This window comes from Pseudorasbora parva, chromosome 3, assembly GCF_024679245.1.
Source record: "Pseudorasbora parva isolate DD20220531a chromosome 3, ASM2467924v1, whole genome shotgun sequence".
In the NCBI taxonomy this organism is placed as follows: Eukaryota; Metazoa; Chordata; class Actinopteri; order Cypriniformes; family Gobionidae; genus Pseudorasbora; species Pseudorasbora parva.
The window spans coordinates 6,384,641-6,408,853 of NC_090174.1; the positions used below are offsets into that span (position 1 = coordinate 6,384,641).

General features: G+C 36.9%; 1 protein-coding gene across 1 annotated transcript; it reads left to right on the forward strand.

Moving 5' to 3' along the window:
• The first annotated feature begins 2,009 nt into the window (after window positions 1-2,009).
• On the forward strand, window positions 2,010-22,975 carry eif4e1b (eukaryotic translation initiation factor 4E family member 1B). Its single transcript, XM_067439907.1, has 7 exons — window positions 2,010-2,142; window positions 4,894-4,985; window positions 5,101-5,196; window positions 17,295-17,358; window positions 17,578-17,691; window positions 17,895-18,034; window positions 22,640-22,975. Exons 1-7 carry the CDS (start codon window positions 2,119-2,121, stop codon window positions 22,752-22,754), a joined length of 645 nt encoding a protein of 214 aa, XP_067296008.1. The 5' UTR covers window positions 2,010-2,118; the 3' UTR covers window positions 22,755-22,975.
• Window positions 22,976-24,213: the final 1,238 nt, after the last annotated feature.

Genomic DNA, 24,213 nt, shown 5'->3' on the forward strand with positions numbered 1-24,213 from the left:
TCCGGTGGGAGGGGATACACCGCTCTGCAGTCATTTAAAAGTGATTGCAGTACCAGTTTTGGCCACAATCTTACACACTTCCTTTAATCCAGATATTTCAATCCAATCAAATTAGCCAAAGATAAGTTATTACGATTATATGATCTGGGGTCTGTAAAATCATCTCAGATTAAGCAAGGTACAAATAATGGAGCCCAAAGAATGACCGTGAGGGACCAACTTATATAGCAAACAAACAAGGATAATAAATAAAACACAGCTGACGTAAAATAACTAATAAGAAGGAGCAACTGAACAAAGCACATGATGAGAATGAAGATTGACCAAAAGTCCACGATAGTGAACATAACATGACACCATCAACTGTCTGGCTATACCTCAATAAATGTTATCTTTTTTTATTTTTGCATATTTTTTATTTTTACATTTGGATAAGTTATCTGAACTGATTAAATTTAGTCATGAAAACTTCACTTTAGTTGATGAACATATATTTTATAGTTTTGAAAACTTTAGTTGGTTGCACAGCTGCTTTAGTATTATTTGCATTACTATATTAATTTGTAAATTACATTTGATTTAGGATAAAATATTTGGCAAATCACAGCAACACAGGTATATCAATACACAATAACATTTATAGCAAAAACAAATATCTAAAACAAACACTAGAAAGCTATCTTATGTCCTCAATAGCTATGTTTGCATAGTCCAAAGTTGTGAGTTTAACTTGTGTGTAAAATTGGGACTATTGCATAAATGCTGAATAATTTTCCAATTGTGAATTGTTTCCAATCAGTTATTATATCACTTTCTGATAAACAGGTACTTTATATCACAGGAAAAGTAACAGAAGCCATCCTAAAATGCACATAAAAATAGGTGGATGCAACATAACCAATGTATTATGCTTGCCTCAGTTTTCAAATAAAGCCATTTGATTTGAAAGATGTATGTAACACGCTCACTCCACAACATTAGCCTACAGAAATGTATTTTCCTCAGAACCAACCTTTCAAAAAGAAATGGCAAAGACTGTAAAACTGTCATCGCATTTTAATCTAATCAATGTATAAGCTCTCAAGCTTCAATAAATGTATCAATGAACATAAACCCCACATATGCTACCAGTACTTTTAGCATTTTTTTTAGTCCACCAATCTTAGCTGTAGCTCTCCCCACAAATCTTGATTAGCTCTTTGGGACAGTCATTGTTCAAAGCATAGCTAAAGGAGTTCAAACAGTGTTGTAATGGCATTTAGAACATCTTGGAGGTCCAAAAGCCACATCTGGTAAGGCATCTTGCTGTCCTCACTCACGGTCAAGATGCTCAATATTAACCTGACATAAACAAAAACCTGACATGCTGGAAAAACATAAGAACTGTTGGAAATTAAATTAGATTTTATGTGTAGCCTACAATAGCCTACATTTAAAAAAAAATATACATATATTATCTATTATTTAAAAATGTTAAATATATGATCTTATTATATTTTACAAATAGGCTACAGCATATTAAAATTATACTAAAATGTGTGTATGTGCCTATGGCTATCAGACCATGCCTTATAGGCCTACTTGAAATTGCAATTTTTAAAATGGTAAAATTAGGCCTACCAGTTATGTGTACACAGATATTGGTGCTCATAACTGCAACGTTTACAAAAGTTTACAAAAAAGTGATTATCAGCTTCTGAACAAATTTTAAATTGTGGGAATTGTGTCCATTTCAATAAGAAGGTGACAGAGACCTCTGGTGGTGAGATCAACGTATTGTTCTGGATGTCACAAACTCATTTCATTTCAATAGGAGACAAAACATTTCTAACAACTTCACCTGCCATTAGTTGTTAAAAAGCGAGAAGTAACAAGTAAAGTTTAAAATAAAGGTTATTTTCTTCTTTTTACCCAAATGATTTTATAGGTGGTGTTATAAAATCATAAAATGTGTTTTTATGTTGTTTTGAAAGTTTTGTATTTGAGTTTGCACTAATTTGCATTGTCAAAATTGTTGTCCTTTTAAAATAATTATTTCAAAATTTCCGAACTCATAAATACGCGCGCTGGGGCTGGGCGGGAAACTCAATCAGTCTCACGTGCTACAGGAGGATTGACATGGCGTCGTGCGCTGTACAGCTGGTAAGCATGTCTCCAAAATGTAATTGAAGTTCTCTTTTAACCATGTACTCATGTGTTAATCTAATAACGTGTGTTGTTTTGCCTGAAATAACATATCAAGACCGTTGTTCATTTACTGAGTGTTAACGGTGTCACCATAGGGGTGTCACGCACGACTGGCGTTTTAACCCTTTCATGCATATGTCGTCCACTGGAGACTGGAGACAGACATTCGGAAGCCATTTTGAACCATTTAAGTTCAAAATGGCTTCCGAATATCTAACATGTCCCTACTTGGCGAACCCCCAATGCTGTTACAAATCCATTAATTTTTTTTAAATCCATCAATTTATTGTATCTCTTAGTGTTATATTATTCTCTGTTGTTTTGAGAGCTAAAATGGCGGAGGAAAGAACATGCACCAAGTACCCCAGGGATAATTGTTAAATCACTTTATTCAGATAACCAGACAGGAACAAAATTATTTTTCAACTAAATATGACAAATCCTTTTATCCAGAATTTCTTTTCTTTTTTCTATCTGTGACAAAATACATTTGTCCACTCCAGTGGCATATATAGGCCTATGTTTAGATTTCACATTATTTTGTATGTTTTAGTTAAAATTGATACAATTTACACTTTAGGTCATAGGTCATTACACTTTAGGTGATTAGGTCATATTTATTTCATAATTATTGTGTCAATAGTTTTAATTGGTGGAAGAAGGTAAATCAAGTGACACTAAGCGTGATACTGATTTTAAATAAAAGTTGGCAATTTGTTTATAACTAGTGGACAAAACACCCACCTAATTACTTCTTGTGGCCTGTGTATTCACAACGAGTACAAAGAGTGACGCAGATTAAAGGTGCCCTAGAATGATTTGAAACAATATGTTAAATTGTTCTCTAAATAGAGGGTATGTGGCTTATTTAAGGTCAAAAATGGTCCAGATACAGGTTTTACAGGTCCATTTACAACCCTAGAAATTGTCCCTAGGATGTAATGCTCTGTTTGTGCCTTATTTGAAAGGGTCATGAATAGTAGAGTTCTGCTCTGAGTGACCATTTCACCACTGCTGCTCAATGACAGCTAACACATCTATACCATCCTGGCAGTGATTTTACAATGATAGCTTCTCAACTTTGAATCACAAACTGAACTAGGTAGCGCGTAAATGTTGTTTAAAGTAGCATTACAGTTTGACAGTAGATTACTGATTTAAAAGTCGATTTATTTAGTCAAACAAAGAAATGTAAAGCCACTCAAAATAGTCAGTGTCATGTTTACTACTCACCCGCTACAAAATAATCATACTTCAGTTCTCAAGAATGTATATTTATACTTGGGACTATATTATGGGGAAGCACAGGCAAAGCACTGCTACTGGAGCGCAGATATATCACGCAACACATTGATCGCTCAACAGACGGAGGACGTGAGGTTAAGAGCCGTGATATCGCTGCGCCCAAGTGTCAGTGCTTCGCCTGTGCTTTCCCATAATATAGTCCCAAGTCAATATCTGCCTAGGAAATCACCTAGTCTTAAAGGTCCCGTTCTTCGCGATTCCATCTTTAAAACTTAAGTTAGTGTGTAATGTTGCTGTTAGAGCATTAATAATACCTGTAAAATTATAAAGCTCAAAGTTCAATGCCAAGCGAGATATTTTATTTAACAGAAGTTCCCTTTCAAAGCCTACAGCGAATGGCCGGTTTGGACTACACCGCTGCACTTCCTTCAGGAATGACGTCACTAGAACAGTTTGTTGACTAACCCTCCGCCCACAAGAACATGCAAAATAGGGGGCGTGGTCTCGTTGCTCTCCCAAGTGGAGAAGAGCGCATTCAACGCTTGCATCTCCCCGTTATGGTAAGAGGCGGGACCTTTCCGGGCAAAGTGCGCTAAGCTGCTGTCCAATCACAACACGGAAAGCGCTGTCCCAATCAGAACTCGTTACGTGTTTCTGAAGGAGGGACTTCATAGAACAAGGAAATCAGGCCATTTTTAGGACAGAGGAAACAGCGGTATACAGATAAGTAAATTGTGTGAAAAAAACTTTTTTTTTTTTTTTTTTTTTTTACACATGAAACCTGAACTCATGTTATATTGCACACTGTAAACATAATCAAAGCTTCGAAAACACACGAAGAACGGGATCTTTAATCTGCATCACTATTTTTACTCGTCGTGAATATGCATCGTGAATATAAAACTTTGTGCATGTGCATTCGGGTGGTGATTTATTCACGCGGTGGAGAACGAGTTTTGTGATCCGCACCTGGGAATGCTGCCCGCGTGGTCAGTCAAATGATTGTTTGCTGTAAAAATGTAATATGCATGGAATAATATAAGAATACAATTATATTTAATTTAATAATAGAAAATTATAAATTATTTTAAAAAATGTGATGTCATTTTAAAAATGTGTAAATGAGCAGCAATAAGTTAATACAATGCTGCAAACTGAACCTATATAACCATAATTATTGCCGTCATTTAAAATATTTAGTTTTTTTTTTTTTTTTTTGTCTCTTTCTCTTTTGAGCAGTGATTAAAATATTATTCTTGTGACTACTTTCCAGCATTTCAGTAATACAAGTGTGGACTAGATCTTTAAAATGCAATAAAATTAAAATAATCCGGTGCTCTGGAGTGGTCAAAAAGGATCTAAACTGTTAATTTTGAAAGATCTCTCTTTGAAAAGATGTGGATTCAGTATGCATGCATACATGCACACATTGCGTGCACACAATAATTTTATTTTTTCCAGATTGACAAAGTCACGAGGAGGAAGGGGGAGAAAAAGAAATTTGGAACGAACATTTTGAAGGACCCTTGTATGAAGCACCCTTTACAAAACAGGTGTTCAGGCTGTTGACGTTTGAAACTCATTTGAGACTTGAGCATAATAATTTGACTTAATTATGAATTGAAATTATTCATATGCTCTTGTTCTTTGTTTGTGTGCTGTGTGTAGATGGGGTCTTTGGTTCTACAAGCATGATAAGAGCAAAATGTGGCAAGACAATCTAAGGCTTATCACCAAGTTCGACACAGTTGAGGACTTCTGGGCGTAAGTTCATGGTCACATGTAGACAAAAAAATAAACCCAATTGTCCAGTTGCTTAGAACAGCAATAACATGGTCAAGTCAGGAGTGCAAGTCAACAAGACATGTGTAATAACCCATTACAGTAACAATAATAAATAACTTTTTTTAGATATTAGGGCTGAAGGATTAATTGCAGCACAATCTAAATTGCGATATTGCTGCTTTGTATTGTTGCAATGTCTATAAAGTGTATATAAACACTTTTTATTCATTCTCTGTGTTATCTGGAATGTTTTGCCATTTATTTGCAAAAGGTGTAATCTGGTGGACTTTTAACAGCTCCGGGGCTTTTGTGAGAACTACAGATTATACTTATGCATTTTTGTATCTCTGCCCTACCCCACGTAAGGATGTAAATCGTGGTCTCACAATTCAGTTCGATTGCGATCATCATGTCCTTGATTCGATATTACAATGCATCATGTTTATTGCATTGTATCCTCAATTTTCAATATTACTGCGCATAGCAACATTTGTCAGTGAATGTTTTTTTTTCTCCCTCATGTATAATTCTTACTATTCAACACGTACCCGTTTTTAACACATCTATGAAAATAATGACAAACTTGTATGGAGGTATTATTATTGTTTTATAAAACAAATATTTTATCCACAAATAAATGTAAAGCGATTCACAAAAAAAAAAAAAAAAAAATCACATATCAATAGAATGAGATCCACAAATATATGCAGGAGTTTCACAAAAATGAATTGAATTCACAAATAAATACAATGACATTTGTGAATAATAAAAAAAAATCCACACATATTTTTATCCCAAACACACAACTCTGCCTTGCATAAGTTGCATTCATTTGTGAATCGCTTCATCTGCATTTGTGGATCTCTTCTTGCATATTTGTAAATCGCGTGGATTTTGAAACATTTCTAGCGTCTAGACCATAGACTGTAAAAAATATGGACGTAGTGTCCATGATGTCACCCATAGGATTCCGATAAGCCGTTCTGAAGCGTAAAGTAGGGTCGAGCTGGGCGTTGCCATCTTGTGAGCGAGTCACTCTCGGATAACAGAAAATGGGCAAAAAGGCGGGGTGTGGGCGGAGCTTAGGTGACGCAATGACTATTAGACGGCAGATAAATGGCTATCCACCTGTAACCACGCCCTTAATTATGCAGAACTTTAAGGCTTTATAAAACATAAACGAATGAGTTATAAAAAAAATTCACCCCCTCACAATTGTCATGAAGGTCAAAGTTAGCCTTATAGGCCAAAATCACAATTTGGACCAGGCTGTAAACATGTTTTTTTTTCTGCTGTAAAGTTGAGAATTTTAACATGGGGCTCAATGAGATTCTGTTCCCTTCTGGAGCCTGTCCCTAGTGGCCATTCGAGGAAATGCAGTTTACATTACTTCCATATTGGCTTCAAAAGAGATAGCGGGAGGTTGCCGCTTGGTCTAGACCAGGGGTGTCCAAACTTGGTCCTGGAGGGCCACTGTCCTGCAGAGTTTAGCTCCAGCTTGCCTCAACACACCTGACTGTAAGTTTACATTATGCCTAATAAGACCTTGATTAATTGGTTAGGGTGTATATAATTGGGGTTGGATCTAAACTCTGCAGGACAGTGGCCCTCCAGGACCAGGATTGGACACCCCTGGTCTAGACTCCCACACATCCACAAATAGTTAGACTTCACCCACCGTCTACTTAAGCCAATCAGATAACGATCATTTCGTACTGACCAATTGTAATACGTTCTCGCGTAAACCAATCACGTTTTGGCCAGTGCCGCTGAAAAAGTTACGACTAGGGGTGTGCATGAATATTCAAATAGTCAAATATTCTATCTGTAATTAATATTTGAAAGCTAAAAATACTATTCAAATTTTTTTGCGTTGATTTGCTGGCTGTAAATGCAGTGGATCTATGAGAAATCTTTCTAAATCTCGCAGTTATAACTAAATCCACTAAATAAGTTAAGTGTATTTGATCACAATGCCGTCGTCTGCAAAAGTAAATGGAGTTACTTTTGATAAAATCAGTTAATGAAACAGTTATCATAATATCACCAGAACAACTATAATCACATGAAATCCGAACACCAGCCGAATGAGGAAAGTATGAAAGTAAATTGATGCCATTAAGCATTGCATGCGCAGGGTAAGATTTGTGAAAGTGTAAAGTCCAAAGTATTAAAATATAATGCTGGGTATCGATTCAGATGTTCCAATTCGATTCGATTTCGATTCACAAGTCCTCAAATCGATTCTATTTCAATTCTCGATTTGATTTTATTGATTTCGATTTTGGATTCTCGATTCAACTCAAATGAATATAGATTTAATACAAATACTAAAGGTATTTATAAAAAAGAACGGTGAACATAAATGGGTAATTAAAAAGAAATGAAGAGCCACAATCATGTATGTTAAACTTTTTATTTTAGGTACACCTAAAATAGTACATTAAAACAGAACGCATCTCTATATTTCAAGTCCATACAATTGTTAAATACAATTTTGATGCAACTTTATTAAAAAAAAATTGTATCAGAAGTATTTTATGGATGTTTTGATATATTTATTCTAAAACATAAAAAGCTAGGATATTGGATGATTTTTTTTATAGCAATTTTCAGTACACGACAAGCTTTTCTTTCGATTTTGCCGCTCGTGTGCATTTACTTTTCATACATGAGAAATGCGTTCATAATTTTTTTAGTCTGTATTTGAGTAGTTGTCGTGGTAACAGACAACAATACTTTAACGTGCTGACTTAAGTTGACTGTGGACTAACTATTATTAGAGGAAATCTGTTTATAATATAAGCTATTAGGGTTTGAATTATTGATCCTGCGCTGTATATGGACTATAATTTGAATATGTCTATAATGGCTAACGTACGTGCTTAAGTGACTGCTCAAGTTTGATCCTAATGCAAGGCAAGAATTTGCTTGTATGTTATTTATTTTTAACAGTTGTGTGCTCGGCTGTGCGTGTGTTGTCACATCAAATGGTTCCGCAGATTTTTAGTATTACTACAGTATTTCACCTCAGCATTATAAAAGGCGACAACGCACCGGAAGCTGCCATTTAAACACTGAATGGATAAATGATGTGCGCCTCTTGCTCCTTTGTAAGATCACGCAAGGCAAATGGGTGACATCTAGTGGAGAAGACTAGTAATTAGATTTACGTTAATCTTATGTTCAATGTTAGTGGAAATAAATATTGAAAAAAATCGATTCGTGGCCTTTGAGAATCGATTCTGAATCGACCAGATTTTAAAAACCGATTAATCGAAAAATCGATTTTTTATTTTTTTTATTTTTTTTTGTGCCCAGTCCTATTAAAAGATCGGTTTAAAAGTCCAATCTGAATGAAAATGCTCCATATAAACACCTCAATCGTAATAAAAATGCCCACACTGAATGAAATTATCGTTTTGAGATGGGTGGGATAAACCTTTTCATGAATCGATCAAACGAAAATTTCACCATGTAAACGACCTGACCGGATTACTTTTGAGTGTGCGTCCTTATATTACGTAGGCTACACAGTGCGCACCTTAACCACTGAAGAGTGCGCCGCGCTCCCATGCACCAAGCATGTTGACGAGAGGAAAGTAAATTTTTCTGAGGGATAAACTTTTTATTTCGTAAGAAGTTAAAGCAGCACTTGGTAACTTTTGCTCTCGGGGTCCCCCTACAGTTGGGAAAAAATAATGTCCTCAACTACTGTCGTAAACTGTCATCCTACAACAGGGGATGCCATCGTGCGTGCATTTATTGACATGACAACCCTGATAGCCCTGAACTAGTGATTTGCGGGTTGTCTCATAACCCGCGGACCCCGTATGTCTATTTAATGGTCGCGGGTGCGGGGCGGGTTGTAAAAATATATACAGTGGTGCGGGGTGGTCCAAATAACTTCATAAAACCGTCCCGCGGGTTGGTGCAGCACTACAGTTCCCCTGAACACTGCAGAAGGAGTTCACATGCAGGTGTTCTTCTGGCGGCGCGTGTGAAATGTCTTCATCCCAGGTACAGTCAGTGGCATGTTTCAGCATGTCATATGAATATCATTTCATGGGTTTTATTTTTTTCAAACACCAAATAATCGCGATGCTCACGTTTACAAGCCAGCGTCATTATAGTAGTCTATTGGTTAGCGTTTTACAGAATCTATAATAGTTCAGTTCAGTGTTTGAGTGGTAGGTAATCACCGTAACAAGCATGACAGCATCGGTCGGGCACGCCTCCTTCAGCTCACGCCGACGAGCAAACGCTGGTCACATGTTGATCCTCGTCCCATCACTTTTTCGTTTTCTCTTATTGCTTTCCTCCAACAAAACCTTTTCTTTCTTATTTGTCTCTGCTGCTTCGGACATGACTATATTATCCGACGAACAAAGTTGGGCTCGCACGTCCGAATGTAAGGAAGTGTGGGTGTTGGTGGAAGTGACGTATATGCCGTAAAGCAGTCGAATTTTATAGTTCTTTTTTTTCTCGGGTTACTACCCGAAACCAGAAGTTTAAAAGTACGATTAAAAACGATATAGACCCCATCAGGCTATGGCAGACGTGTCATTCAACCTATTGTAAGTCGATGTATCATCACAAGAGTCTTGAAAATATATTATGAAGGTTGAAAAGTTACCTGGTGCTGCTTTAAGAAGATAATGTTGGCATAATGAAAGTCTCTAAACCTACCCATGTAAGCAAACGATCAACTACTTCAACTGCGCCTGACATTAGAATTTATTTATTTTTCTGAGATGATTATTACACTTAACAACAAATAAATAGCTTTTATAAAACCGTATAAGTCCTGGTGGCTGTTGAGAGTTGCTATGGCATCCGTAAACAAATTTCAGCTGCTGGAGAGGACTCCGTCGACATCTGATGCGGTAACGTTAGTCAAACTGAAAGTTGTGGTGATTGCATATAGTGGCACTTCATATCTATTGAGTGGATAACCTGCAGTTTCAAACATTTAAATGTAGGGTAGGTAGGAAGGATCTAAAACACTTTTGTCCAAATTTGTTTAAAATTTCTTTATATGTCAATACATAATTAAAATGTAAGTACTCTGAGAAAGAGAGTATAAAAATCAAGTAACTCCAGACTGTTTAATCTGCAATAAACACCGCTCATTATTTTCGTTCGGGACGAAACAAATGATTGGCTTGGGCGACTGTCACTCTCTCTCGTTACCATGGCAACCACCTCTTTCGCTACAGGATCCTTCGCGTCGGGCGGTTCTTCGCCTCTACGCCGTGCATTAAAGGGTTAGTTCACCCAAAAATGAAAATTATTTCATTAATTACTCACCCTCATGTCGTTGGACACCTTCGTTCATCTTCAGAACACAAATGAAGATATTTTTGTTGGAAGCTGATGGCTGAGAAAGGCTTCAAAAAGGCCTCCATTGGGATTTAGTACATTTCCACTGACCCACTCACAAGACCTATAAAAGGCACTAAAGACTTTGTTACAAAGTCCATCTCACTACAGTGGCTGTACAATAATTGTACCAAGAGGCGAGAACAGTTTTTGTGCGCAAAAAAAATCAAAATAATGACTTTATCTGCCAAGATATTGTCTTCCGTGTAGGTCTCGGACGTGAACTCGCCTGGAACTCACGCGATAGCGGCGCTGCTCTTCTTCCGGGTCATGTATTCGCTATGATTCGAACGGCAGAGCTGCGTCATATTCTCGCGCATGCGTCGAGTTAACGTCAATAATTTGGTGGATTATATCGTTATTTTGATTTTTGTGCGCGCACTAATTATTTTCGTCGCATTGTAAAATTATTGTATCATCTCACTGTAGTGAGATGGACTTTGTAACAAAGTCTTTAGTGCCTTTTATAGGTCTTGTGAGTGGGTCAGTGGAAATGTACTGAATGCCAATGGAGGCCTTTCTGAAGCCTTTCTCAGCCATCAGCTTTCAACAAAAATATCTTCATTTGTGTTCTGAAGATGAACGAAGGTGTTAGAGGTGTCCAACGACATGAGGGTGAGTAATTAATGAAACAATTTTCATTTTGGGGTGAACTAACCCTTTAAAATCCTTTAATGCATGGCTAGCTATGGATTATCCCTTACATATTACTCAGCTTAAAGTAGGGCTGGGCGATATGACGAAATATATCGTCTGGACGATAGAAAATGTCTATCGTTTTATATAAGGCTCTATCGCTTACGCCACGATAAGGCGTTTATGGCAGAATTTTACGTCAAGATGCACCTCACGCCACGGCATGCCCATGCAATACATAAACGCGCTCCCTCTGTCTCTCTCTCGCTCTCTCACTCACACACACACGCGCTGCAGCCTCCCTTCCACTCACGTCACTTTTTTAAAATCCCCCACAGCGCGAAACACGAGTCCCGCAAACGCGCCGCAGAGGAGCTTGTTTGTAATCAGAGGACAAATGGCTCCTTAGTTTCGAAATGGTTTGGGTACAAGGTGATCGCGTTGAAAATAAAGGCGTTTGTCCAGCCTTAGAAGCTCATTTGAATCATTGCCGCGGCTCATTTAAGAAAATGACAGCTCCGAAGAGACGCCGCTTTAGTTCGAGGTAGTGCTAACAATAATAAAGAAAGACGATCAACACCTTATGTGTTACCACTGAAATGTAGATGTAATATATTTCCAAATGTAAGCCCATCTTAAGCGAAATGCACGCTTCATACTGTCGTCTGCTCTGGCTCTAACCTCGAGTGTTTACTTTTTGAAAACCTTGTGAGCGCGCAAACCCAAACGCTGTGACCTCGCGTCACATGTTTTTATTGGTTTATTAAGTACAAACAGGCGAGTTATGAAAAATTGAGTGCGAGGGATATGTTCAATCATACAAAAAGATTTTGGAATGAGACGGCCAACTGTAGTAGCGTTTAGTCCACTGTCTATAATAGCCTAATTTAGAGATCACTTTTTTATTTATTTTAACCGACAACTTTGATCGGTTAACGTTGATACGGTCAGCCATCGGTCAAACGTTCATCGGTTAACATCCCTAGGCAGGTGTTAACTTTACTAACAGTCTTGCTTTAAAAAAAGGTTCTAAATAAAATAAAAATGTAGTCCATACAACCTTTATTTGTTTTGTACATCATTTCAAACTGCATTTCCACATTGCAATTTTGTATAGACTATTCATAAACTGAATTAACAGAAAGGTTGCTATATCGTTATGTATATCGTTATCGGGATATCAAATGAGCTATATCGGGATATGAAATTTTGGCCATATCGCCCAGCCCTAGCTTAAAGTTACAATATTATACACTTAGCCATTAGTAGAGATGATAAATACTCAATATGCTTAGTTCAAGTTGATCGCTGTCGTGTTGAATTTTGCAAAATTTAACTTTAGATAACAAAATGCATGTGTAAAAGCTAGTACACCGCATCCAGGAACTTTTTTTTAGAGCTAAGTTAGCTTTAGCTACTACTAATCAACAACGCTTTCATCATGGAAACTCTAACATGCAAAACACAGTACAGTATAACTGATATTATTGGAAAAAAAATGTATTCAAATATATTCTAATACATTGCTTGATATTTGATATCTGTTCGAATTAGTTAGATTTTTTTTTTTTTTTAATGACAGCCCTATTGTTAAAGGGATAGTTCACTTTAAAAGGAAAATTCTGTCATCCTTTACTCACCCTCAAGTTGTTTCAAACCTGTATGAATTTCTTTCTTCAGCTGAACACAAGGGAAGATATTTTGACGTATGTCAGTAACCAAACTGTTAACTGGAGCCATTGACTTCCATAGTATTTTTTTTTTCCTACTATGGAAGTCAATGGCTCCAATATCCCTTAATATGTAATTCATGTATTGTGAAACTGCAGCTTCATGCTAACGCAAATAAATATGATCTGTATTCTTCTGACTGAGATTTTTCTGCGTTTATCCTTTTGACACGTTTCTTTCACCAAAATACGGCCAAAATCATTGCACGGAGTTGTTTGGAACTATTGAGAGGCTAAGTGCCCTCTGCAGGTTTAGATCTTCCACAGTCATTACAATTAAAACAACTTTTTGACCTTTTTTTTTTTTTTTTTTTTTTTTACATATAAAATGTCTCCACGGCCATCCATCCAAATACTATTACATTATTAATTTTACCGGTATTATACAATAAAATCATAAGATGTATTGGTTATCAGAATTTCTTGCCACATTATACATATATTTTAAAGAAAGGGGAAATGTATAGTTCAATTCCAAGCAAGCTATGTTGTCATCTCAGTATATTTGTATTATTTACTTGAAAAATTTAAATGATTGATGGTGACAGCCCTTTAATGAATGCTCTTAAAGGGATAGTTCACCCAAAAGTAAAAATTGTCATTTACTCTCCTCAAGTTGTTCCAAACCAGTATTAATGTTATTGTTCTGCTGTACACACAGGAAGATATTTGAATGATTGTTTGTAACCAAGCGGCTCTTGACCCCTGTTGACTACTAGGGCTGCACGTTTTCAAGTTTTTCATTAACCGTTAACCGAGGCCCTTAGCGGTTAATACTCGGTTAACCATAGTGTGCGTCAGGGTTATTTTTAGTTTATTAATTTGACGACCGCCATCTCCGTAGTGAACGCGCCTATAGAGAGAAATGCACATCATGGATTACACAATCAGAGAGTAGCCTATTTCTTTTCGTTTTAAATTGTTAAAAGACATTTCAAGTTTCTTAAGATCTATTTCATGTCTGTGAGGCCTACGCTGAGTTTCGTTAAATTAGGATGAGATGCGCTCCAGTTCACGAGCAATGCGAGTGGCCGCGAGGGCGCCTGCACGATTAGAGCATGTAACGTTAGTAAAATATGCAGCCGAGAATGATTCACACAGACTCAGCGACAGCGTTTGACTCGCGCGGCTGATGAGCCTCTCCCGGCAGAGAGTTCAAGCATCTGTGGACTCGTTCCTTCAGCTCTGGCCATCTTGCTTTCAGTCCGCGATCAGCTTTTTTGTTTTCTTCATTACAGTTAAAGTAACGTCTGCTTTTCTCTAGTCATTCACAAGTTTCTCACTTCAAACTTTCTTTCTTCTGATCCGTTATGCACAGCGCGCGCGGCTCGCGCTCTGCTTCTGCCCTAATGCGACTTTTAGTCCAGTGCGACGCATGTTATTTTTCTCTTCATGACGCATATTTTGACTGATGCGACTCATACTCCGGAGCGACTTATAGCCTGAAAAATGCGGTAAGCACTGCATTGCAATACTTGCATTTCGCCCCGTCACTCTCATTTTTAAAGTGCTCCCACGCTTTCTTTGCCCGCTTAGAAAGCTGGTCATGACTTCTTCTTGTGGATACTACCCTAACCCTATGGATACTACAAATGTCTGGGAGCGCTCTGGCGGTCTATAGGGGTGCAAACATATATTACAACTAAATTCAAGGCACGTGTAACAGAGGCCAGCTGGTAGTTGTTGCTGTGCTACTAGCTGGCCTCCGTTACACACGTCATTGACGCCACTTAACCGAGCAAAATGTTTCACTCGGTTACGCAATTTTTAACGGTTAATCGGTCAATCGGTTAACCATGGACACCCCTATTGACTACCATAGTATTTTTTCACCTACTATGGTAGTCACTGGGGGCTTAGATCTGCTTAGTTACCCATATTGTTCCAAATATATTCCATTGTGTGCAGAAGTACAAAGAAATGTAAAAGTTGTTTGGAACAACTTAAGGGTGAGAAAATGACACAATTAATTTTTTTTTAGTTGAACTATCCCTTTTAACAAAACGACAACCACCAATTCATTGTGGAGTAGAGTGTGTACTTTTTTTTTTCTTTCCTTGGTGTCTCCGCAGCAAAATTTTATGTTAAATGTTTATATTGCGGTTCAAATCACATTTATATGAGTATTGCAAAATGGCCGTTTGGCCAAATTAAGCAGCCTTTCAAATGGAGCCTGACCAATATAAGTTTTTGGGGGCCTAAACTGATATTAGGGCATAAATCATATATCGGTTGATATTCTTTGTGTATATAATAGTACAGCAGCACCAGTCAAAAGTCTGGACACTTTCCCACTGATGTCCAAACTTTTGACTAGAACTGTGTGTGTGTGTGTGTGTGTGTGTATTTCGAAATGACGTTCGGGGTCGGGCTCAGTCACATCAGCGCGATAAGGCATTGAACCTTTTAAATTTAAAACTGCTTATTATGCAAGTTGCCAATGGGCCTGTTTAACTAGATGCAATGGTTTGTTTTTGTGATTAAAATAAATGTAAAATATTACCCTAACATCCGTCTTCCTGCATGCAGAAATTTGTTTGTCGCCGTGACAACGCGCAACACGTGCGTGCATATTGCCCGCGGCATCCTTGTCATTCCAGTGAGCGCAACTTCAGCGCTGCTGGCAGCAGGACAGCCTTGAAGCCATCCACAGTTGATGATGCAGTCCTTTTTCTGCATAAAACCTCAATTAGCCTAAAGTTTTGTGGATAGATTATGTAAATAGATCCCATGTTGCAGTTTAGGAACCATACAGTTTGAGAAAATTGGTAAGATGACTTTCCTTTCAATAAGCATTTCAATTGTGTAACGTTAATGTTTTGTTCTGTTGCTTGGGCCATTTTTAGCAGACCTTTGTTCATTTAGTTTCAGTTGGCTATTTGATTGGGCTCTGTGTTAGGTTTGATGCCCCGCGTGTGCTGATGCGCTCGTCTGTAAACATTTCAGAATGCCTTCCTACAGTTGCTTAATAAAAGCGGGTTTTCCACACAAACAAACGTACGTGTCATTAGTATATGAGGAAAAAAAAAGATTTTAACTGTCGGGCTCGGACATAATTATTTTAATGCCTGTTGGGCTCGGGTCGGGTTCGGTTACTGCTCTGTCGGACGTGGGCCGGGCTCGGACAGAAAAATGTGGCCCGATCAGCACTCTAATATATACATATACATAAATACAACAGCACTAAGTTATTTTCAGGTTTCATGTAGGTCTAAACTAGATTTAAGGTCCAGAAAGGGAAATCATATGTCAAATATCACTTCATAATCTTCACTGTATAAATATAGATTAACCCTTATTAAAGTTATTCAGTCACGAGCTGTGAACAGTTTTTTTTTTTCTTCTGTTTTTTTTCTTCCGTCTATTGTTATAGGAGTGCTTTCGTGCCATTGGCCAGATTTTTCTATGTTTTCACTGTTATAAGGTAGGGGTGCTATTACACATCTCCTGCATACAGTACAGAATCTGAGCAAAACGGGTGAAGAACAACCAATCTCTTATGAGCATTCTCTGTAAAATGAGATCATCAACATAAAACGGCATATAAATCAAAAGTCATAGACCCTTTTCACATTTCCGGGTTTCTTAGAGTGGAAGTCATCATAATTGGGTTAACTTTTATAGCAGAGAATGAGAGAATACATTAATTATATTTTTCGTGTCCCCATTTTCTCAAATAGCAAAAGAAACTGGCAATAATTAAATGGCTTGAATTAATATAGCCTATTTGCTAATGAATTTAACAGTTATTATACAGAGTGAGTGAATGGTCTCTCTCGCGCCTTGTGTAGACTATGGTCTAGGTGCTAGGTGCATTTTCGAATAATTCCCATCGATCTTCGAATATTATTTTTGCTTGAAATGCCCATCCCTAGTTCAGATATTCATACAAGATATTCTGTGGGCCATTAAACTTGTGAAATTGACTAAAAACGCTGGTGGTGAATGGCAAATTTCATTGTTTGCTAATGATATGATACTCGACAAGACCAGCATTTTGACAATTTTGTGTGAATTTGTGCACTAAAACGCATGGGCGCGCATTCACATTGGCGGCATATTGCCGATATATCGGTGACTGGCTCATATCAGCTGATAAAATCGGTCAGGCTGTACTTTCAAACAACCGCAGCAAACCTGGAGCTCTTAAAAAAAAAAAGAAATTCACTTTTATAAATCAAAAAATTGTGATTTTTGTGATTAGGCGGTACTTCACGGGAAGGCTTCAACCTTTACACTTGACATTTGAGTTCTGCACTTAATGTTTAATAAATATAATATACTAAATGTTTGCAAAATGCTTTTCTGATTGACTTTTAAATGTTTCAGATTATACAACAACATACAGCTGCCAAGCAAACTCTCCTCTGGCTGTGACTACTCTATGTTCAAGGTGAACGGGGGTGTAACTGGCTTCTTACTACTTTTCTTTAGTGTTTTAGCATTGTGCAAAAACATCTCGTTAATGACTAAATTATTGCTTATCTTTGTCTACATTTAGTTCTGGTTATGTAATTCTTTTTATGCTCAAGAACTGTAATTGGCCCATGAATAATTCATATGACACTTTTATAGTGACTCTTTGTAAAGCACTTTCTTTGTTGTTTTACAGGATGGCATAGAGCCCATGTGGGAAGACAGAAGTAATAAATGTGGTGGCCGCTGGTTGATTACTCTAGCCAAGCATCATAGACACACTGAACTTGACCGGTTCTGGCTGGAAACGGTCAGAGACAATATATTTGCTTGCTTTATTTAACCTTTGGTTTGAATTGTCTGTTGGAAAATTCACTCTGATTATAAAGTATCAGAAATGATCTTTGTGTACATGAATACACTCCAAAATATGTATTTATGTTCAGGAAGATAGTTTTGTTAAAGCTTAAACTACTGCAAAATGGTTTATATATATATTTGTTCTTGTGGCAGATGTTGTGTCTTATTGGAGAGGGCTTTGGCTCCTTCAGTCGGGATATCTGTGGAAGTGTAATCAATATCCGTGCCAAAGGGGACAAAATTGCAATCTGGACCTCCAATGCTGAGAACTGTGAGACCGTTACATACATTGGGTGAGCATGCTTTTAGTTCTGTATAAGCATAATCCTGCTTTTATAGCCAACACTTTGGCTTCTTTGTTTACTTATTTATCAGACAATATGAATGATGCAAACTTGAGCATACAAAGGTGGGGCTTTTTTCTCACAATTGAGTTTCCATCTCACAATTCAGACTTTTCCTTACCAGAATTGAGTCAATATCTTGCATTTGAGGAAAAAAGTCATGAGAGAAACTTGGAAATGCACATTTCAAATTCCAAATTGTGAGCTATGAACTTGCAATTGTGGGATTAAAAGTTGCAATTACCTTTTTATAAAACATTTTTATTCTGTAGCAGAAAGCTCAGTAGTTTAAGCTTAGTGACACTCATCACCCAGCTCGCCTACTACTGAGGCCCAAACACAAACCCTACAGCTTGACATGCAAGAGCGGACAGTATCATAACACATAAAACGCGCTTTTACAACAGTTTCTATCCTGCAGCAGTGAGACTAATGGCTAACTTATAGGAATAGTTATACACAGTATAAATGGACTCTAAGGGAAATGCAGTACAATTCCAATGTAACAAATCTTTTTTGTGCTCTACAAATAGCTAATAAAACTGTGATTGATTGAAACAAGCATCCATATCAACAAAGTGCTCACATCTGGCACAATATATGATGTGTCTTGGGGCTGGGCGATAAATCGATTTTATCGATTAATTCGAGTTTGATTTTTATTCACAAAAATTGACAAAAAACTACAGTTTTCTTTCGAATCCGCCGACGCTCCCATAATTGCTCAGCCCTCCCCTGCGTGTTTGCCAGTGCCACAGAGATACACAAACAACAAAGATAGCATCTAACAACATAGTGTCATTGGTTCAGTTTTTCACAGAACAATTAAAAATACCCCGCTGTAAAGCGTGTTTGAAGTCTGAACGGAACTGCGCTCATTTAAGCCGTGCGGTCAGCGAATGCAGCGTGAGCTCATACGGGTCGATCTTGTGACAGACACAATACACAGCGCTGAAGATCCAGTAAGAGAGCGTTTAAATTCACCACAGAATTAATAACATCGCTACGGTTATCTAGTGGAAGCGTTCAGCGCAGAATATCGATATCGATGAAAGAAGAAAGATATCGATTAAAATCGTAAATCGAATGTTTTGGAAAAAAGTTTTTTTTTTTAGCCATATTGCCCAGCCCTGGTGTGTAAATAATGTGTGTATTTGAGTGTTGTTTTATTTCATAGATTTGAACATCTTTTGAATGATGTCAAGCAGAGCCAGATGCAAGCGTTTGACCACTCATGGTGTTGTAAACATTAATGACCATTGGAAAGGAATTTGTGCCTAGCAACCTAATGAAGCTAATTATCCATCATATCAGATGGATGGGGAACAGCCTGCACTCCTCTGCTGCTAGGATAGACTGTACAGCTGCAAGATTCGCAATCATATGAATCTAGAGTAAACACAGTATTTGTTTAAAAGCATTTACTAAATATAAATGTTTTATCAAAGCGGGTTTTAGTTTTCATTAAGGCACGTACTTGCTATGGATTGGCATTGACACATTTCATGAGTCAATTTTGATTCTCTAGCTTAGACATTTAATTTTAACTTAAATCCATTGTTGATTGATTATTTCAGGTATGTATCCGGTACAGTACAGGGCAAGTTTTCTCAAGGACAAAATGTCAGCTAATGCTATAAACAATACATGGAACCCCAGTTAGTACATTTAGTGTAATATTAAAGGTTAAAATGAACATATTTGTATAGGCTACTTGCATTTAGTATAATATTAAAGGTTACAATGAACTTGTAACATTTACAGGCTGCTAACATTTAAAGGAAGTTGTAATACATTTTAATGGCATAATCTAAAATAATAAAAAAACGGAAACATTTTAAATGTTATCTGTCATAACGTATATTCAAACATGTTTTCATGCATGTTAAAATATACATTATATATTGAAGATCAGTTTAAGTAAAAATACAATAGTGCTAATATTTAGCTAAATGCTTAATGTTTCTTTTAGTTTATGGACATTTGAATGGATTTTCTGAGGTAATCGTTACGTGACATTGTTCACAAGATGTTTTAGTGACTTTTCATACAATGGTGTCAATGCATTCAGATTAATTATGTTAAATATTAAGGATACATAAGACATGCATTTTAAGTTGTACTGAATATTTCAACATTTTCGTGTTGTAACTAGTAGTAAGATGATGATCTGTTTACATGCGTTGCTGCTTCCCTTGAACTGACTCGCTCTAGCAATCTGTCATGCCAGACAAAATTTTATTTTTTATTAGGTCTTGGGTATTAAGTTTTGGCTTGCAAATTCTATCATTTGTTTCATATTGGAAGTAACAAAGCTTATTGTGATTTATTGGAAGTGAGGCATGCTATAAAGTTTCTTTCATCAACTATAAACAGCATAGTATAATATATCGATTCTGGAATTATTGAGAATCATGATTTTCTTGTTTTGAATAGAGATCACAATTCTCCTATGATTCTGAACGGACAATTAAACTAAATGTGTTTACTAGAAGTTTTAACAAAAAATGTTTATTGCTGCAGTCTTTTAAAAATGTTTAATTAGGTTTTAAATTTTTTTTTATGAATGAATGATTCAATGACTCTGAAGACAACGTTTTCAATTACATGGTTGAATCCGTTTTTCTTGCGAGTCATTTGAAGGAATGAGTAAATGATAAATACGTTTTTCACTTTTCATAACCTACTGGTGTAATGAGGTAATTTATCAAATCTTTATCTGAAGCATCGTTACCTTTATACAGTGATTTACTCTATTTTTATTTAGTTTCCAAAGACATCCGCGTTTATATCTGAACAGTAAACTTTTATTTCAATCCTTCAGTGATGATTTGAATATTTGTAACCAACATTACCTACTGTGATGTTGAAGACTTTTTGTGAAGCTGTTTCACTAGGTTTATTTTCTAAATGTCGGTAATAAACTGTTGCAAAATCATGGCATTTCCATTAACCAATGTTATGTGACAATATTTTTTTTTTTTCTCACAATGTCATTCTAACATTATCCCACGTATGTTGGTAAGTGTATGTCCGTCGCCGTACTAGCCATTATTTTTAATTGAAGGATACGCAAGTGTTTTATCCAAGCATTAATGGTAAGGAAAGCACCTTATACTTGGGAGCGGCCACTGATTGGTGTTTGTGGGTGTTTCTCCCTCATATCTGCTTCAAGGTCTTAATGATAATTTGTGGCATTTCATTGTTTTTTAGAGTCCAGTATTCCTGTTATTCTGTTGTCTTTTATAAGGTTAATAAAAAAACTCGCGTCTTCTGTCCAACATATGGCGTCATCTTTAAAGATTGATTGTCTTTTATTTGCAGGTGATCTGTAAATGTCTCTAATTGCAGTTGTGCAAAAATGTCATTTTTCTAATTGCTTTAAAAACCACCTAAGAAGAGCGTAAACTTTTTTTGTGAAATTGACTCATTTACATTGCGCATAATTTCAATTTTAATTTGCGCAATTTGAAGGATAATGGAAATGCGGCTATTGCCATTTGGGAATAAAAGGGCGTTGGTGTTTCAATCAATCGTGAAGCTCTACAGCATAGATTACATTTTTTTATTTTTTTTTATTTAATATTTAAGAATCAATATAGGTTAATCTAAATGAGAATCGATTACAATTGAGAAATCAATATAGACCCAGCCCTAATACTTGCCCTGCAAAGCACTCTTTGCTTGCAGACCACAGAAATCAGGAGTAAACATTTGCCACTGTAGGTAGAAGAGTGCAGATCTGTTGGCTGTTCCCAACCAAAGCATCAGTACATGAGCCTGATATGGGCCAGTGGACCGAGACGAAAAGAGGTGTGACTTATTAGAAGTGCGTAGCACTCAGGGTTTTGGTGACACCTGGGGACCCACTGTCCTGCAGAGTTTAGCTCCAACCCTAATTAAAGACCGGTGAAGCTAATCAAGCTCTTTAGGATCCATTGTTGAAAATACGCAGGCAGGTGTGCTAAAGCAGGTTGGAGATCAACTTTGCAGGACAGTGGGTCCCCGGGAGTGGGGTTAAGGACCTTTGCTTTACACTCAAAAATACATTAACCAAAACTGTGTTTTTTTTTTTTGCTGCAATGCCATTAGAACAATTTTTGGTTTCCCAAAGAGCCTTTCAATGAATGGTTCATAAAATACTCTTTTTTTATTTTATTTATTTTTTTATTAGTAATAATCTAGGGTGACCGTATTTTGATCACCAAAAACAAGGATTCTCTGCCTTGCAATGAGATACTCGACATTTACTCCGATTCCTTATTAATTTCAATACATTTAAAGTATGCCCCCCTCTGTATGGATAGTACATTATATTAGGGCCAGAACAGGACTTGAAAACCAGACATGTACTGGGAAAACGGGACATATGATCACCCTATATATTAGTGCAAACTTTTGTCACTATAAAGAAACTTTTGTGCATTGGTTCATTCCAGGATGTTAAATCTTTTTCATGGTTGCCAATAGAAACCTTTATTTGGTTTTCCAAGAAGACTTGTCTGCTCTACAAGTTATACAAGTTATTGACTTCTCTCATTGCTTCCCTTTCAGTCAAAAGTATAAAGAAAATCTTGGACTCCCGCAGAAACTTGTCATTGGATATCAAGCCCATGCAGACACGGCAACCAAGAGCAACTCCATAACCAAAAACAAGTTTGTTGTTTAAAAGTGGGCTTTAGTTTGATACTGGGCCTAGATGTTTATATTGGTAAACGATCAGTATTCATGTTTTTTGTTACTTTGATGTGTGGCTGCAACTTTTGCATTTAAATTCACCTTGATATAATATGCAAGACTTTGTTAATGTTGTTTGAGTTGTAAGTTGAGTTGTACTTTTTTGTGGAATTGAAGGGGTGTCTAAAATGCCAATACATTTTTTCTTTAAAAAAAAAGAAAAGAGAAATTAAACTTGATCTACTTTTGCAAATGTTTCTATGACTGTATACATGTGTGAAAAGAAAATGCTTAAAGGAAAGTTAAAGTTAAACTGAGCTATGCATTTCAAAGGAGTCCGCACCGAGGGTTGGGTGAAGAGCATGTTGTGATTTTTATTATAAAAACCCTTTGGTATTATGGAGTTTACATGGTCAATGTCAAAGTTGTTTATTTGATTAGTTACCTAGAGTGCAGAATCTAATCTTTATCAAGTGTCTGTCCAGAACATTTGTTTTTAAGCCTTTTTGAACCTAGCATGTAAATTAGTAGTAGTGGAAGGCCCACCAACAGTGCACATTTTGCATGTCTCTTTTGTGTGACATGAATGAGCTGATGACCTGAATCAGATGTTTGATTGGAGACAAAAATGTGCACTGTTGGTGGGCCTCCAGGAACGTGATTGGGAACTACTGGGTTAGAATACATTTCTCAAACCACATTCTCTTACCAAACCTGCTCCTGGAGGGCTACCGTCCTGCAGGTTTCAGTTCCAACCCTGCTTAAACACACCTGGTCTGCAATTATCAAGCAGCCCTGAATGGTTTGGTTGTTTGATTTCAGGTTGGAGTTAAAATCTGCAGGGTGGCAGCCCTCCAGGGCCAGGCTTGGGCACCCCTGCGTTACACGGTTCCTAACCTTACTGGTTTTAAAACATGAGAACTGTTGTTGAAATGGCTATGGTGGCTCATAATTGGTCACATACATTAATGCTGCTTTCAATGCACCACATTGGAAAATAAACCTTAAATGTGTCGATAACCCTTATACAGAAAGTCATGCTTCAACAACTGTAACAATTTGTTGCGTTATATTAAACCCTCAAAGTAAAGCTTTGCATGATGTGCTTGAGTGAGTGCTTGCCATGATCATTTCACCCAAAAATGAAAATGTACTCACCCTCAAGACATCTTACTAGGTGTATATGACTATTCTTTCAGACGAATAAAATCAGAGTTATATTAAAAATGTCCTGGCTCTTCCAAGCTTTATAATGGCATTGACTGTTGGGTCATATTTTGAAGCCTAGAAAAGTGCATCTATCTATCATGTAACTGCTCCACATGCCTCCGGGGGGTTTATAAAGGCCTTCTGAAATGAAGTGGTGTGTTTATGTGAAAAAATATATTCATATTTAAAACTTTATATAGTAAAATAACTATCTTCTGGCAGCTAGTAACTAGCTTATATGA